Raw genomic sequence first — 15695 nt, forward strand, 5'->3', positions numbered from 1 at the left:
ACACATCTACACATATACCCGCGTCTATATACACAGCTCGTTATCAACTGGAAGAAACAGAAACGGACGAACCTTCTCACCAGGATAAATGCCGTCGGCAAAACGACCATTGGGATCCCCTTCGCCAGACCCGCAGACCCTCAAGCCTGAAAGTAATGGACGTGCTTCGCAAATTCGCGATGACAATCCAGCAGAAGAATCTGCCAATGTAACGGAGACAGACTCCAACATCTCCGTCCCCAATCAGGTGGCTTACTGGTCTGCAATCACACCTACCGTTGATGGTATGCTTGGTGGTTTCCCACAGGTGTCTCGGATCGATATTCAGTTCTCACGGAACTTCCTACGCAAACTACAACGCCTTGATAAGACCACACGTGGTGGGGCTAGCACAGAAACGCCTTCCAACCAGCACGGATATCCATTCAACCATTGCCTGGAACCTGGTGCGGGGATCGGTCGCGTTACGCTCAACCTGCTTGCCGGACTCTGCTATAAGATCGACATCATCGAGCCTATCAAGAAATTCACGGACGTACTTACTGCGGAAGACTCGCCAGTTGTCCGGTCGGGACAGCTACAACGAGTGTATAATGTGCCATTGCAGGACTGGAGGCCAGAGATGGCACCATCTTACTCCGCTCCTGGCTCGGATGAGGAAACATCCTCAACGACAGCATCTCAGTCCTCCAAGTATGACCTGATCTATAACCAATGGTGCTTGAACCATCTTTCAATGGTCGATTTGGTCCGCTATTTCACTAGGCTGATACCCTTGTTGCGTCCCAATGGCTGGATCATAGTGAAGGAAAACTTATCGACCGATGCATTTGGGAATGATATATTTGACGAGGAAGACAGTAGCGTCACTCGCAGTGACCAGAACTGGAGAGAGAGCTTTGAGAGGGCTGGGCTGAAGTTGGTCAAGACAGAGGTGCAGACAGGATTTCCGAAAGAGCTAGGACTTTATCCTGTGAGGATGTATGCATTAAGACCAAAGTAGGACCACAGAAAGGATTGAGTGTTCCTCGTTACTATAAACAATTTACACTGCCATCCATCAAAGGCAGGCTAGACCATAGCCTGGAAGCGAGGTGACAAGGCTGAGGAGTAAACCTTCAAATTGGCTACGGCAGCGCAGGGCTTCAAGATTTGCCTGTTGCCAAGGCTGCCGGAGAAAAATGTCCGATAGGCGGAGTGGCCACTGCCACTTCCAGATCTTGTGACTTTGCTACTGTGAAGCATTACCACACGAGGTACATGCGGTACATACCACCTGATTTACAGCCTGCCCAGTGCCAGTGCCAGTGCGCTTCAAAAGGCTGCCTTTTAAAATACTGTATTTCCTCGCTTTATCCGCTCGACTTTCGTTTGTTTCAGCGTATCGCATCACGTAGCCGGCTTCCACTTGGGCGGCGCGTGCCAGGGCGCCACTGTATCCAACGGCTGTTATCAAAATTGTCTTCACCGTCCCTCCTGCAGCGCATGAGACACAACCCCGCGACCGACCACAACCGCAGCCATGGCGCGAGTCTACGCTGATGTCAACGCCAAAATGCCGCGGTCGTACTGGGACTACGATTCCGTGGCTATTTCGTGGGGCGTCTTGGAGAACTACGAGATCGTTAGGAAGATTGGTAAGGCTTGATCGCGGCAGGTGTCGGCTGAGACGGTGTGACTGACATTAATACAATTCAGGACGAGGAAAATACTCCGAGGTGTTTGAAGGCATTAACGTTGCCAATTACCAAAAATGCGTCATCAAAGTGCTCAAGCCTGTCAAGAAGAAGAAGATCAAGCGAGAAATCAAGATCCTACAAAATCTCTCCGGCGGACCCAACATCATTGCCCTGTTGGATGTCGTGCGCGACAGCCAGAGCAAAACTCCTAGTTTGATTTTTGAGAATGTGGACAATACCGACTTCAGAACGTTGTACCCTCGGTTTGTCGACTATGACGTGCGATACTATATCTATGAATTGCTCAAGGCGCTGGACTTCTGCCACAGCAAGGGAATCATGCATCGGGACGTCAAGCCGCATAATGTTATGATCGATCATGCGAAGAGAAAGGTGAGCATAGATGATGAAGCCAGAGATGGTACAAGACTGACAGGGTACAGCTGCGACTGATCGATTGGGGTCTGGCCGAGTTTTATCACCAAGGAACAGAGTACAACGTTCGCGTGGCGTCACGATACTTCAAGGGCCCTGAGTTGCTGGTCGACTATCAGGAATATGACTACTCGCTTGACATGTGGTCGTTGGGTGCCATGTTTGCCTCCATGATCTTCCGCAAAGAACCTTTCTTCCATGGAAACAGTAACGCCGATCAATTGGTTAAGATAGCGAAGGTGCTTGGAACAGATGAACTATTCGAATACCTCGACAAGTACGACATTGAACTGGACGCACAGTACGACGACATTCTTAGCAGATTTCCAAAGAAGCCCTGGCAAAGCTTTGTCAACGCCGAAAACCAGCGTTTCGTCAGCCCAGAAGCCATCGACTTCCTCGACAAACTTCTCAGATATGATCACCAGGTTTGTGCTGCCCGTGTTCTGTTGTTGCATGCATTCTGGTGCTAACCACTGGCTACAGGAACGTCTCACAGCACAGGAGGCAATGGCACACCCCTATTTTGCTCCAGTCAGGAATGCCGCAAACCAACAAAACTCGCAAAATCATGTGTCTTGACCGGAAGCGATCAACGAGATGTAAAACAATCTCTACGAGTGGGACTGTTGCATGCGTGTCAGGAGTCTCCACCGCACCGGCTGGCTGAGATACTAGGATGCCTTGGGAGAGCAGGGCGGGAAGCCTGAGAAGCTCTGCCGGCTCCGAGTTAGCCAAATAGTGGAGGGCATTGAACCAGGATGACAGCGGGAGTTCCGTAATGTGCCAAATGCTGGCACATTAGGAGGCAATGGCGGCGTCTGTTTCTGCAACGGGTGAAGGGGCCGATAGAGGGTATTAGCGACGAACTCAGCTCAGTCGAGGCGCGTCCATGGCATTCTCATTAATGATAAATTCATAGCAGCTCCAGCTGCAAAAACGAGCCATTGGACATCGTCAAACACTACTTCATATTTGGCTATCACTGGCAGTAGAAGTGGCGCTTACGTTCTTATTTACTAGGTACTAGTAGTAAGGTATTGTCGTAGGATATCATCGGCCTTGAGGATGTGGCTTGGCGGAAAAAGACAAGTACAGTGCCTGGTCATAAGTACCTACCTGTATATTTGAGCAATCTATTCTTATCCTGCGGCACCCTAATCTTCAAGGTTATTGCAACAGGTAGGAACCTACAGACGTTGATCTCTCCCCTTGTGAATACTCGATTCACGCACCGTGTAAAACCCGACCCGACCTCTTGTGCGACTCACCCAGGCCATGCCGTTTTTTACCCTCTTCTTCTGCACTCACCTTGCCGCTACGCGGTCCTTGCCATCGTTTCTGAACCTCTTGTGACCTCTTGTTAATTCGAAGCTTGTACCTGCCATCTACCATCTGTCATTCCCATGCAACTCCTGTGACGATTTCATGTTATCTGCATCTTTGGCTTCTCGTAGCCATGGCCATCTGAGGAGGACATGTCGAATCAGCACACGTGAAAGTGACTGAGTTGAGGACGTGTCAGGTAGAGTAAGTCGAGAGAGACCTTTACGTCCCCGGCTTCCATCGTCCGTGTCCGCGTCCCCGAAAACGTTCGCCTCTCCATCCGGAATTTCTTCACTGCAATGAGCCATGCCTGCACTCGATCGTTCAGCGGGGCGAAACGTCCACATCTACGACTTGAACGATCCTACCACCGAAATTGGCGGCCTACTCCTCCTACCCGGTATCACAAATGCCAACTTCTATACAATGATAGAGATTATTGTTGTATTCGAGAGCCCTTCAAGTTTCTTTCTACGAACCGAGAACGAAACGAAGGTTAAGAAAGACGGCCATCCCCTTCAACCTGGAAAGTATTACATTGTTATTACCAGTTCTTTTCAGCTCAACAATGAGCCATGGCTCGTCCGGACAATTAGTCCAGCTACCGGAAGTCGTGTTACCGCCTTCACCGAGGCCATTCGTTCACGAGATCGTCAATGTATTATATCCGGAGAACCTGTACCTACCTTTAATGGAATCACCTTCTGGGAGAAATTCGAAGCTGCGCATATTTTCCCCCTCGCCTATGAAGGTCACTGGAACGATCGAAATTACAGTCGATGGATTACAATTCAACCGGAACAAGGAGGATCTATCAACTCAGTACAGAATGGATTGTTGCTAGAACGCGGTATCCATAGTCTATTCGACGCATATCTCATCGCAATCAATCCGGATGTATGAATATCTTATATCAATATGAAGGCATAAGGCTAATATTCAGTACAGGACAACTACAAGGTTGTAGCCTTTGGCCCTGCAGGGGGAAATATTGAAGGCAAGCATCTTGATCGGGAGTTATTTGCTCGCCCTGATGGGCCTCTTGATCCGCTTCTACGATGGCACTTCAGGCAGGCTGTCCTGGCGAATATGAGGGGTGCTGGAGAGCCGCGCTTCGAACATGACCTCCCTCCTGGTTCTGATATTGTTGGTGAAATACTTCGGGGTCCAAAGGCAGGTGAAAGAATGGAATTTGAGCTGTTCAGCCGTCTCGGTGCTCAAATGGAGTTGTTTCCGTCGGCAGAGGAAGGAGAGGGGGAAGAAGAGGAGGATCACCAATGCAATGCATAAAAGTTTACCTTCCTCCGCTACCTTCTCTAGAATACAAAGTACGTAGAATTAGATACTTGACAAAACTGTAGCTGGGGTGAATACCGTAGTTGTACTGGGCGGCATCACCCTCGTCCGAATCAGGGGAGAGTTCGGGGCAGTTTTTACCTGACTCATCTTGGCACAGTCGTGGTATTTTCGGACTGAGAGGCCGGACATGCGACTCACTGCACAAGACTAGTTGCCAATGTGCTTCAAACTCACCAAATAAGTGGCCAAGCTGACTCATTGCCGTCTGTCTGCTGTATATTTTGAGGCATCTCGTCTGATCTGAAGCCGACATCTCCTGCAGTGGCGGGCAATCCAGCAAAATACTGCTCAGGCCTTTCCTTGCACGCCCTCCTCCTGCTTGGAGACGGCTGCCTCGTTTCACGATGGCGTTGAATGCCGCATCGCACAATATCAGTGAGTCATAACCGACAATTTGACTTGAGGAGAGTTTGTGCTGACATGTCTCAGCTGGTGACCCAACTGGCTCTCCATCAGGACCTCCACCACCAGTATCTTCGGACATTACCTCGACGGCGCAAAACGCCGCACAAAAGGACTCGATGGGTCAGAGTGTGCCCGGAAAAGACCAGAAAGGCAACAATGAAGGCCAAACCGTGATGGGCGAGGCAGGCAAGCCAAAGACGGCCAAAGAAAGTATGCAAGGCACCGCTGGATGATTGCTTTGATGTGGCTGTGCGCTGTTACTGTTCCGGAGCGGGCTCTGGGCTGGTCCCTATGACATGACTCATGTGGGCGAGTCTACCATACGAGTACCAGATCACCGGATGTTCATGATGGATGACTGGGAAAGCACGTACAAAGGCGAGCGGGATGAAGTAGCAAGACACTTGCGACCTCTCGAATAGAGATACCTTGAACCGCTCCCGAACTGCCCTTACTGTTACTTTCTAGAGAAATACTCTGACATTTATGTCTTCTGCAGTTGAGAAAGAGCGTAAGAAGGCCGAGAAGCTTGCCAAATTCCAAGAAAAGCAATCGAAAAAGCAAGCCGCTCCAGCCGACGCTGCGCCCAAGGCAGCAAAGAAGGAAAAGGTCAAGAAGCCCACGGCTGTCGACGCATACGAACCACTAAAGATCGAATCCGGCCGGTACGAATGGTGGGAAAGCAGAGGCTATTTCAAGCCTCAATTCACCGAGGATGGCAAGATCAAGCCCGAAGGGAAATTCGTTATCCCAATCCCACCTCCCAACGTCACTGGATCCCTTCATATGGGCCACGCCCTGACGAATGCTCTACAAGACACTATGATAAGGCACGCTAGAATGAAGGGCAAGACAACAGCATGGATCCCCGGTTGCGACCACGCGGGCATTGCCACGCAAAGTGTCGTGGAAAAGCTCTTGTACAAGACTGAAGGCAAGACTCGACATGATATTGGGCGCGAAGCCTTGTTGGAGAAAATCTGGAGCTGGAAAGACAAATATCACGCCAATATTACGAGCCAGCTCAAGCGGATGGGTGGTTCAATGGATTGGTCCCGGGAAGCGTTCACCATGGACGAAAATCTGTCTCGTGCCGTGCGAAAAACCTTCATCGATCTGTTCGACGAAGGTATTATCTACAGAGCGAACCGTCTGGTGAACTGGTGCTCGGCTCTTAGCACTTCTTTGTCCAATCTGGAAGTCGACAACAAGGAGCTAAAGGGCCGGACGAAACTGAAGGTGCCGGGCTATGAGAAGATGATCGAGTTTGGTGTACTCACCTACTTCAAGTACCCCATCAGCAACGGAGATGACTCCTACCGACACACAGACTCTCTGGATCGGTTCAAAAAGCACGAATTCATCGAGATTGCAACTACTCGTCCGGAGACAATGCTGGGTGATACAGCTATCGCTGTACACCCGGATGATAAGAGATACAAACATCTTGTGGGAAAGACGGCAATTCATCCTTTCATTCCCGAGCGCAAGATTGTGATCATTGCAGACGAGGAGGTTGAGATGGAGTTTGGTACGGGTGCTGTCAAGATCACTCCGGCGCACGACCCCTCCGATTTCATCAAAGGCAAAAAGCACAACCTGGAGTTCATCAACATCCTCAATGATGACGGTACGCTGAATGAGAACGCCGGACCTTTTGCGGGCCAAAAACGGTTCGATGCCCGTTATGGCGTCATCAAAGCTCTGAAAGAGCTCGACCTCTATACCAAGCAAGAAGACAACCCGATGACAATACCAATATGCCAACGGAGTAAAGACGTCATCGAGCCAGTGCTCAAGCCTCAGTGGTGGATGAGAATGGCGGACCTTGCTAAGGCCGCGGATGATGCTGTGACTGATGGCAGAATACTCATCAAGCCTGAGACTGAGTCGCGTCGGTTCCATTTCTGGATGCAGAACATCCAGGACTGGTGTATCTCTCGGCAGCTGTGGTGGGGCCACCGTGCTCCCGCATACTTTGTCCAACTGGAGGGCGAAGCGAGCGATGAAACAGATGACCATTTCTGGGTGTGCGCTGAAAATGAAGATGAGGCTCGCATTAAGGCGGAAAAGAAGTTCCCCGGCAAGAAGTTTTCGCTGAAGTGGGACGAAGATGTGCTTGATACATGGTTCTCCTCTGGACTCTGGCCCTGGTCCACCCTAGGCTGGCCTAAAGACACCCATGATATGCGGACGCTATATCCCACGTCAATGCTCGAGACTGGTTGGGACATTCTCTTCTTCTGGGTAGCCCGAATGGTCATGCTTGGCCTCAAGATGACAGGAGATGTTCCATTCACCGAGGTGTACTGTCACTCCCTTGTGCGCGATGCTGAGGGCAGAAAGATGTCAAAGTCTCTAGGCAACGTCGTGGATCCCGTGGATATTATCCAAGGTATCTCGTTGGAGGATCTACATAAGACGTTGTATACTGGAAACCTTGACCCTTCTGAGATTGACCGAGCCAAAGCTTATCAAAAGACAGCGTTTCCCAAGGGTATTGAGGAGTGTGGCGCCGACGCATTGCGGTTTACGCTTGTCAACTATACTACTGGAGGGGGTGACATCGCTTTTGACATTCGAGAAATCGAAGCCAAGCGACGATTCTGCAACAAGATTTATCAAGCAACCAATTTCGCTCTAGGACGGCTTGGGGAGGGTTTCACACCAAACGCGACTGCGACAGACAGTCAGCCCAAATCTCTGGCGGAAGCTTGGATTTTGCACAGGTTCAACCTTGCCGCCAAGCAGGTTAATGAAGCTATCGAGGGCCGCGAATTCTCCGTGGCTGCTGGCACCCTTTATCAATACTGGTTCGGCCAGCTCTGCGATACATTCATCGAGAACTCAAAGTATCTCCTGACGCCAGAGGCTCCGGAAGATGAGAGAAAGTCGGCCCAGCAGACATTGTATACGGCCTTGGAGGGCGGCTTGCTTCTTCTCCACCCGTTGATGCCTTTCTTAACTGAGCACTTGTGGCAGAAGCTGCCCCGCCGAAAGGGCGATACTACGGAAAGCATTATGATTGCGCGGTACCCCGAATTCAACGAGAAACTGGATGCGCCCGAGGAGGCTGAGAAGTACGAGTTCATCATGGCAATTGCGGCAGGAGCGCGAAGCTTGTTGGCACAATACGGCTTCAAAGAACCTGGCGACCTCATTATTCAGACCTACTCAGAGTCGGCCTTTAAGACTGCGTCAGATGAGAAGACATCGATTAAATCTCTCAGCGGAAAGTATGCCGGTGATGTTGAGGTCCTTCCTCCATCCGCCGGTGCTCTTCCTCCTGCGGGCTGTGCTTTGCAGAACATTAACGCCGATGCGGCGGTGTTCCTCAAGATTGTGGGACGAGTCGACCTAGGGGAAGAGATGAAAAAGCGGGCAAAGGGAATCGAGGATGCCAAGGCTAAAGCTGAAAAGAGCAAGAAGGTTATGAGTGCCGCTGGCTGGGAGAAGGCAAGCCCCGAAACGAAAAAGAAAGAAGAGGAGAAGCTGCAAGACGCCGAGGCCGAGGTGAAGAGACTGGAGGAAGCCATCAAAGACCTGGAGAGATTGAAGTTGGAGGACCAAAACTGAACAGCGGCAAGCTGAGGAATTTCAAGCTCAACAAGTCGCTTTAAGACCATGTGTTAGAATATCCAGGTGAGGGAAAGATCATAGAATTTCAGGCCGTCTGAGGGCATTGAGTCACATGTAGAGATCTTGATGTCGCATGCGGTCTCGGCGTTCCCAACCAAGCCTTGCCAACGCGCCTGAGCGAAAGCTTGGTGGTTTGCAAGGCCCCCGACGATTCATGCTTACGCCGCGACTTGACTGCAGTGGTATCGTGTTCCATGTCTCCAGCATATCGACGTGGCGGAAGCTGCACAATTCCGTGTGAATGTAGGCATACAAGGCAACAATATATTGGCCTAAGAAGCCGTGTTTGGGGCACGACTCTGCAGCGGTCAGAGCTCCGCCTGGGTTTGTGCGGCTGCCATTGTGATTTTAAGCTCGGTGTAGGCCTGATTGATCCTAAGTCATTCGAGATTGCAAGGCATCGAGGAGAGCTCAGATTTTGCTTCGGTTTTCCACAGTACCAAAAAATTGTGGCCATCCGCGTCATCTTGAGAGAAGGGCAAAAGCGTGCGAAGCTGGCCCCAGTTCCGTGGTTTCTCCCTGGAAAAAAGAAGTCCGAGATCTGCGGGTGCACCCTGCCCACGTAGAGAAATCCAATCGATTACAACAACGACTGTACCGACAGGGTCATGGGCTGGAAAGTATCATAAATAGTACACGAAGAGAACCGTCGTCGACTTACGAATTTGCCTACAATTACGTGTCCGAGTCGTGTTGCCGCGGTGGCTGTCCTCAAATGCCCTTGACGCACTTCTTCCGCGCCGAAACGCGACGCACACGCATACGCATACGCATGGCCCCTTGCCGGCAGCCATGTTGGAATTCCAATCTGAAATACTGGACACCCGGAGTCAGATTCGCCAGCAGCCTATGCTTAAATAGGCCCTCCCACCTGCCCTTGCGATCCTCCAAGAGACCTGTCCCCCGTCCTTCTCGCCCTACGTCCACACCAGCCTGCTTGTTACCAATGGCGGGAACCCAAACCCAAACCCAAACGCAGACGCAGACGCAGATACAGACAAGGAGTCATGCGGGACACTCCCATGGCCATGGACATAGCCATGATACGGCATATTTGACATCCAAGAACAAGAAGGATCCGGGGGTGAGGATAACACGGATTGGCCTCTTCGTCAACATCGGGATGGCGCTGAGCAAGGGGATAGGGGGCTACATTTTCAACTCGCAAGCGTTGATTGCGGACGGATTCCACGCCTTGACTGACTTGGTTTCCGATTTCATGACGCTTGCCACGATTTCATGGTCCTTGAGACCAGCTACATCTCGGTTTCCAAGTGGGTACGGCAAGATCGAAAGTCTGGGTGCCCTGGGAGTGAGTGGTCTGTTGTTGTTTGGTGGCCTAGGCATGGGTCTCAACAGCTTGGATGCCCTTTACACGCAATTGTTTGTCGACGCCGCCACACTTGCTGCCCAAACCCATGAGCATGGAGAACATTCACACCGGCTGTTTTCGTTCCTTGGGCATAGCCACAGTCATGGAGGCGCCCTTCCTGATATCAATGCTGCTTGGCTGGCTGGCGGCTCTATCGTGATCAAAGAATGGTTGTATCAGGCGAGTAAGTCGATTCCTGCTTTCAGTTGTGGTTTGAACTTCGCTCACATTACCCTCCAGCTATGAAGATCGCCCGAGAACGCAAGTCATCGGTCCTGGCCTCGAACGCCGTCCACCATCGAATCGATTCCATGACCAGCATAGTCGCCCTTGCCACCATCGGCGGAGCGCATGTGTTTAGCAATGCTTCCTGGCTAGATCCAGTCGGTAGTTTGATTATATCTTACATGGTGATAAGAGCTGGATGGAGTAATACCAGGGCGGCCCTGCTTGAGCTTGCGGATGTCACTGTCGACAACGAGATCAAAGACTCGGTTCGCTTGGCTGCCACTCGGGCTCTCAAAGGCGACCCCGACAAGGGTATTCTGCCTGTCGAATACGGCGACCAAACGGAGATCCGAGATGTCCAGGGCGTGAAATCAGGACAGAACTATCTGATGGATATCGAATTGGCCGTACCCAAGGACCTTACGCTGGAGCATATGGAAGCCATTGAACATGCTGTCCGGGAACGGACTGGCAGTAAAGTGCGCGGTGTCCGTCGTGTTCGCATAAAGTTCGTCCCCGTGGAGGATACACAGGTCACGCTGGCGGATGATTTTATTGATGGAACCATCAGTGTTCGAAGCAGTCCAGAGCCCGAAGACGAGGCTGACCGTGATCATGTTCATGACCATGATCACAGTCATGGCCAGAGCCACGGCCACGATCACCAGCATAGCCATGTTACAGCAAGCAGCAAGAAAGACTCCTGATATTCAAGAGATCGTTTACAAAGCGTCCTCTTCCCGCTGACGTGTGCTTTTGATGGGCTCCGTCGGCTCCACCTTTAGAACAATACACGAATCCACCAAGACGGAAAACCAAGCAGCTGCAAGGCCCATCACTTCGTCAACCGACTCTTAAAAGATCTCCTTCGTATCTGCTGTATGATACCACAGTCCTGGGTTCAAGTTCTGCTGGACTTTGGCGGGCGTCGTGGGCGTGATTTCAGGCTGATATCATTGCGCCAAGGCCGGTGCCCACCGGAGCATTTCCCGCCATGATCATCGTCGCCATCCCATCATCGCTCTCCACCGCGGCCACTACTCGCTGCTTGCTCCCTCCTACAACTTGCTACTGGTCCTGAAGCACCTCTCCCTCGGACCACCATACTCGCTACCGGATTTCTGAGGTCTCCACTACTTTCGTCACACAGGTGGTGGCCGTTCAAAGAAAACAAAGCCACAACCATTCTGTACTGTATTATTAGTCTGTTCTGGCTCAAACAGAACATCTGTTATATCACTGTATACATATTACTGCTCCCCTGCTTCCGTCGACGACCACCTAGCGAACGGTTGGCACGATGGCATCCTCCGGACCTCTGTACCTGGGGTTTGATCTGTCAACCCAGCAACTCAAAGGGTTGGTGGTTGACGACAGCCTCAAGAAAGTGCACGAAGCCAAGTTCGATTTCGATGCAGACGCCAAAGGATTCAATATCACCAAAGGGGTCATGACCAATGAGGCCGAGCACGAGGTCTTTGCTCCAGTGGCCATGTGGCTCCAGGCCATTGATGTTCTCCTCACCAGATTAAAGGACGACGGGCTCGACTTCAAACGAATAAAAGCGATCAGTGGCTCGGGCATGCAACACGGCAGTGTCTTTTGGAACGCCGATGCTGAACATCTACTGGCCCAACTGGACCCTAACAAGACGTTAGAGTCGCAACTCGATGCCGCCTTCACCCATCCCTATAGCCCCAACTGGCAGGACGCAAGCACTCAGAAGGAATGCGAGGAGTTTGATGCAATTCTCGGTAGCCAACAAGAACTGGCCAATGTCACGGGAAGTAAAGCGCACCACCGCTTCACCGGCCCACAGATTTTACGGTTCCAACGCAAATATCCGGACAAGTATATCAAGACGAAACGGATCACTCTTGTTTCGTCATGGATCGCCACCATTTTCCTAGGCAAGTTCGCCCCATTCGACATCTCGGACGTGTGTGGGATGAACCTGTGGGACATCAAGGCCGGGAAATGGCATGAGAAACTTTTGGAGTTGGCGGCCGGTCCGTCGGGTGTGGAAGCGCTGAAACAAAAGCTGGGCGATGTGCCTGAGGACGGCGGTGCCCATTTGGGCACCATCTCAAAGTACTTCGTGCAACGGCACGGGTTCAGCTCCGATTGTACCATTATCGCCTCCACCGGAGACAACCCGTCCACCATTTTGTCTCTGCCGCTGCGGTCCAACGACGCCATGGTGTCGCTGGGCACGTCGACGACCTTTCTCATGTCCACGCCGGAATATAAACCAGATCCGTCGTATCACTTCTTCAACTCGCCCACCACGCCAGGTCTGTACATGTTCATGCTGTGCTATAAAAACGGCGGCCTTGCCCGCGAGCGGGTGCGCGACGCCATCAACTCGAAATTGCAAGTCGCAGAAACTGACAAGACCACCTGGGCCAATTTTGATAAACACCTATTATCTACGCCGCCGTTGGCACAAGACGAGGAGAGGGCAGTCCACCATTTGGCTCTATATTTCCCCCGTCCCGAAATCATCCCGGACCTACCTGCTGGCGAATGGCATTTCAGTTACGATCCCAAGTCAGATTCATTGGCGCGCACCAAATCCGTACCCCAGAGTCCCGAACAGGATGCCCGCGTCATCGTCGAATCTCAATTCTTATCACTGCGCCTCCGCTCCCAGCACCTGGTCAAATCCCCCGCCGCAGGTCTTCCGCCGCAGCCGCGGAGAGTGTATCTTGTTGGCGGCGGCAGTCGCAACAAGGCCATTGCCAAAGTCGCCGGCGAGGTCCTGGGTGGATCCGAGGGCGTGTTTAAGCTCGATGTCGGCGAAAACGCCTGCGCTCTCGGTGCGGCGTACAAGGCCGTCTGGGCTATGGAGCGCACCCCAGGGGAGACCTTTGAGGATTTTATTGGCAAGAGGTGGCGCGAGGATGAGTTTGTCGAGAAGATCGCCGATGGCTACAATAAGGACGTCTGGGACCGATATGGTCTGGCTCTTAAGGGCTTTGAGGATATGGAGCTCACGCTGCTCGCTGAGGAGGAAGCTAAAAGGAAGAAAAATGAGTAAAAGAAAGAATTAAAGGAATGAGGAACGTCCCATGGGACTTCTGGGTTTAGCAGTGGTGGTCGAAAAGCATTAAACAGCGTGCATCTGAGATACCTAGTTAGGCAAATAAGACCCCGGTTCGGGACATTCATATTTGTACGTAAAGTAAGTTGTTGTAGTCATGGACTCATTTGCAGGACTTCTTGCGATACCAGTACCGGTTTCGAGCATCATGGACTATAAATACATAGAGGTATAGCGAGCAATGAATCCTCAACTTATGGGTTCCCGTCTCATTGGTGTTCTGTTCCTGCAACGTGCATAGGTATGAATGGATGGATGCTCAAAATCCCGCCACCGGCCTGGAGCTGTTTGCAAGCAAAGTACTCTCGACAGGTCCTTGAATTTCCAATTCTCCACTCCACATGGACCGGCCAACTTGACAAGTCTTGGGGAAATGCTGTACCGCCGACGTGGCAGAGCACGTTTTGTTTGGGCGCCAAAGAGGGACAAGAATCCGGCCGATGTCTCTGCCAACAGACAGGGGAGGGACAGAGACGCATTTAAGCCCCAGGCCAGGTCAAAGTGAAGCGAGCTTGGTATTGGTATAGTGTGCCCAGCTAGACTGGTCCGATCCGACTTCGTTCAGGCATGGCATGTGGCAGGACAGTCTTCCAGGGGTAGTCAAGTCCATCCAGGGGAGTACGAGTATCCCATCCGTCTTGCTGAAAGATTGCGTCGTTCGTTTAGGGAGCTTTCCAGCATTGCACAATCGTAGCTGAAACATATGGTAGCTTGGTGGGTCTGATGACCACGGCCGGCTCCCACGGGGCGGCCGATGCCCTCTAACCGTGGACCTAGTATGTCCACTTTACCGACCACTTTGCTGTTATCTAAAGAATCGGCCGACCATATTGCTAGCAAGACCACGGGCAATGCCGCCGCCGAGAAACGCGGACCCGGCAAAATTCGAGGCCTGGCTGAACTTGTCGCAGCGCGAAAAGGCGACTGTGTTTGTGATTGTGAGGACCAATGCGATGACTATAAGATGCACAAAGTAGTAAGTATTTGAATAGATAGACTTGCGAACGGAGAGAAGCGTTTACGCATATAACACACAGAGACAGAGGAAACCAAATAAACATACCATTGGTGACCAACCAGATCAAATTCTGCAGTCTCACAATAGCCAGGATGGCCAAGGCCACCCACAGCGCAGGCACAGTATACATGCTCAACCAGAAGAAGCGTTTGTCCGTCTTATTCTCGGTGCGGCTGCCTTCGGGGGCGGATTCAAAGACCCAATGGCTGTCACCTGTGGCCGTGTTGACTTCGTTCCACCATCTCAGCCCCACGAGTCGGCGGCCAGCAATGTTTTTGAGGTAGTAGAAATCGAGCGAGAGCAAGAGGAGCGTCAGGATGAAGACGAGGACGAAGTTGCGGATGAAGAGGACGCCGAATAGATACATTAGGAGACTTCCTGTTTTGTTACCACATTGGAAAAGTTAGCTCAAATGTACTGCCATGTAGAATGGATCTGGGTCAGGCGGCTTGTTTGGTTCAAGGTGTGCGTCAATTGCTTGAGACTGGAGGGCAGATGTGTTGTGTCGACTTTCGTTCCTCACGGGAGAGGAGAGCCGATGTTGAGCTCACTCGGGGAAGAGGGTATTAATAGTCCAGAGGCAATGTCTTGCTCGTGTTGTTATGTTCACTTGATGTCTGACTTACCTATCCGGAATCCAAGATATGTGAGAAGTGTGATCGGGTGCGCGCTGAGGCGCCAGTTGAGCGAGCCAGGTTCATCTGCCATTGTGGTGGTGGTGTTCGTGCTGGTGCTGGAAGCGTCTTAGACAAACGATTCTCTGGTCGCGCTGGGTGCAGGCAGGGACTGAAGCAGAAGCATGTACTAGTATTCTGAGCCAAATAAAAAAGTCAAGCAGCTGTGCCCGAAGACAGCACCGAGAAGTGTAAACGATGGGAGGTGGTCAAAAGCCTATATCATTGAGATTGATCGGACGCGTTGCACTCAAGTTCAGGTTGCGGGCCGCAGCCTTTCAGAGTCGAGTGCCAGTAGTGTGTAGGCATCTCCGCAATGTCCTTTGACAGACTGAACAGACTGGCTTTACCAAATTACTGTATTATTGCCAACCTAAGGTACGGATGCGAGCAAACTCGCCGCACCTTCCTTCAGTTCATCGACAATAGGCGATTACCAGCAATTAACAGCACCTCA

At 51.5% G+C, this 15695-nt stretch overlaps 8 protein-coding genes across 8 annotated transcripts; 7 read left to right on the top strand and 1 right to left on the bottom strand.

Annotated features, from left to right (window-relative positions):
• Window positions 1-88: 88 nt before the first annotated feature.
• HMPREF1120_07407 (uncharacterized protein) lies at window positions 89-1003 on the top strand (the record flags this gene model as incomplete). The annotated part of the gene is made up of 1 exon (XM_009161630.1): window positions 89-1003. One exon carries the CDS (start codon window positions 89-91, stop codon window positions 1001-1003), a length of 915 nt encoding a protein of 304 aa, XP_009159878.1.
• A 519-nt stretch (window positions 1004-1522) lies between these two features.
• On the top strand, window positions 1523-2696 carry HMPREF1120_07408 (casein kinase II subunit alpha; the record flags this gene model as incomplete). The annotated part of the gene is made up of 4 exons (XM_009161631.1): window positions 1523-1637; window positions 1699-2072; window positions 2123-2542; window positions 2601-2696. 4 exons carry the CDS (start codon window positions 1523-1525, stop codon window positions 2694-2696), a joined length of 1005 nt encoding a protein of 334 aa, XP_009159879.1.
• A 1050-nt stretch (window positions 2697-3746) lies between these two features.
• HMPREF1120_07409 (uncharacterized protein) lies at window positions 3747-4730 on the top strand (the record flags this gene model as incomplete). The annotated part of the gene is made up of 2 exons (XM_009161632.1): window positions 3747-4337; window positions 4389-4730. The coding sequence occupies 2 exons, from the start codon at window positions 3747-3749 to the stop codon at window positions 4728-4730; spliced, it is 933 nt and encodes a 310-aa protein (XP_009159880.1).
• A 413-nt stretch (window positions 4731-5143) lies between these two features.
• On the top strand, window positions 5144-5437 carry HMPREF1120_07410 (uncharacterized protein; the record flags this gene model as incomplete). The annotated part of the gene is made up of 2 exons (XM_009161633.1): window positions 5144-5174; window positions 5229-5437. The coding sequence occupies 2 exons, from the start codon at window positions 5144-5146 to the stop codon at window positions 5435-5437; spliced, it is 240 nt and encodes a 79-aa protein (XP_009159881.1).
• Window positions 5438-5690: 253 nt separating this feature from the next.
• On the top strand, window positions 5691-8780 carry HMPREF1120_07411 (valyl-tRNA synthetase; the record flags this gene model as incomplete). The annotated part of the gene is made up of 1 exon (XM_009161634.1): window positions 5691-8780. One exon carries the CDS (start codon window positions 5691-5693, stop codon window positions 8778-8780), a length of 3090 nt encoding a protein of 1029 aa, XP_009159882.1.
• A 1009-nt stretch (window positions 8781-9789) lies between these two features.
• On the top strand, window positions 9790-11150 carry HMPREF1120_07412 (uncharacterized protein; the record flags this gene model as incomplete). Its single annotated transcript, XM_009161635.1, has 2 exons — window positions 9790-10399; window positions 10456-11150. The coding sequence occupies 2 exons, from the start codon at window positions 9790-9792 to the stop codon at window positions 11148-11150; spliced, it is 1305 nt and encodes a 434-aa protein (XP_009159883.1).
• Window positions 11151-11743: 593 nt separating this feature from the next.
• On the top strand, window positions 11744-13483 carry HMPREF1120_07413 (D-xylulose kinase A; the record flags this gene model as incomplete). The annotated part of the gene is made up of 1 exon (XM_009161636.1): window positions 11744-13483. One exon carries the CDS (start codon window positions 11744-11746, stop codon window positions 13481-13483), a length of 1740 nt encoding a protein of 579 aa, XP_009159884.1.
• A 9-nt stretch (window positions 13484-13492) lies between these two features.
• On the bottom strand, window positions 13493-15641 carry HMPREF1120_07414 (uncharacterized protein). Its single transcript, XM_009161637.1, has 3 exons — window positions 15191-15641; window positions 14610-14942; window positions 13493-14503 (listed from the first exon to the last, which is right to left on the bottom strand). The coding sequence occupies exons 1-3, from the start codon at window positions 15270-15272 to the stop codon at window positions 14352-14354; spliced, it is 567 nt and encodes a 188-aa protein (XP_009159885.1). The 5' UTR covers window positions 15273-15641; the 3' UTR covers window positions 13493-14351.
• Window positions 15642-15695: the final 54 nt, after the last annotated feature.

The sequence above is a fragment of the Exophiala dermatitidis genome, assembly GCF_000230625.1.
Source record: "Exophiala dermatitidis NIH/UT8656 unplaced genomic scaffold supercont1.6, whole genome shotgun sequence".
Lineage (NCBI taxonomy): Eukaryota > Fungi > Ascomycota > Eurotiomycetes > Chaetothyriales > Herpotrichiellaceae > Exophiala > Exophiala dermatitidis.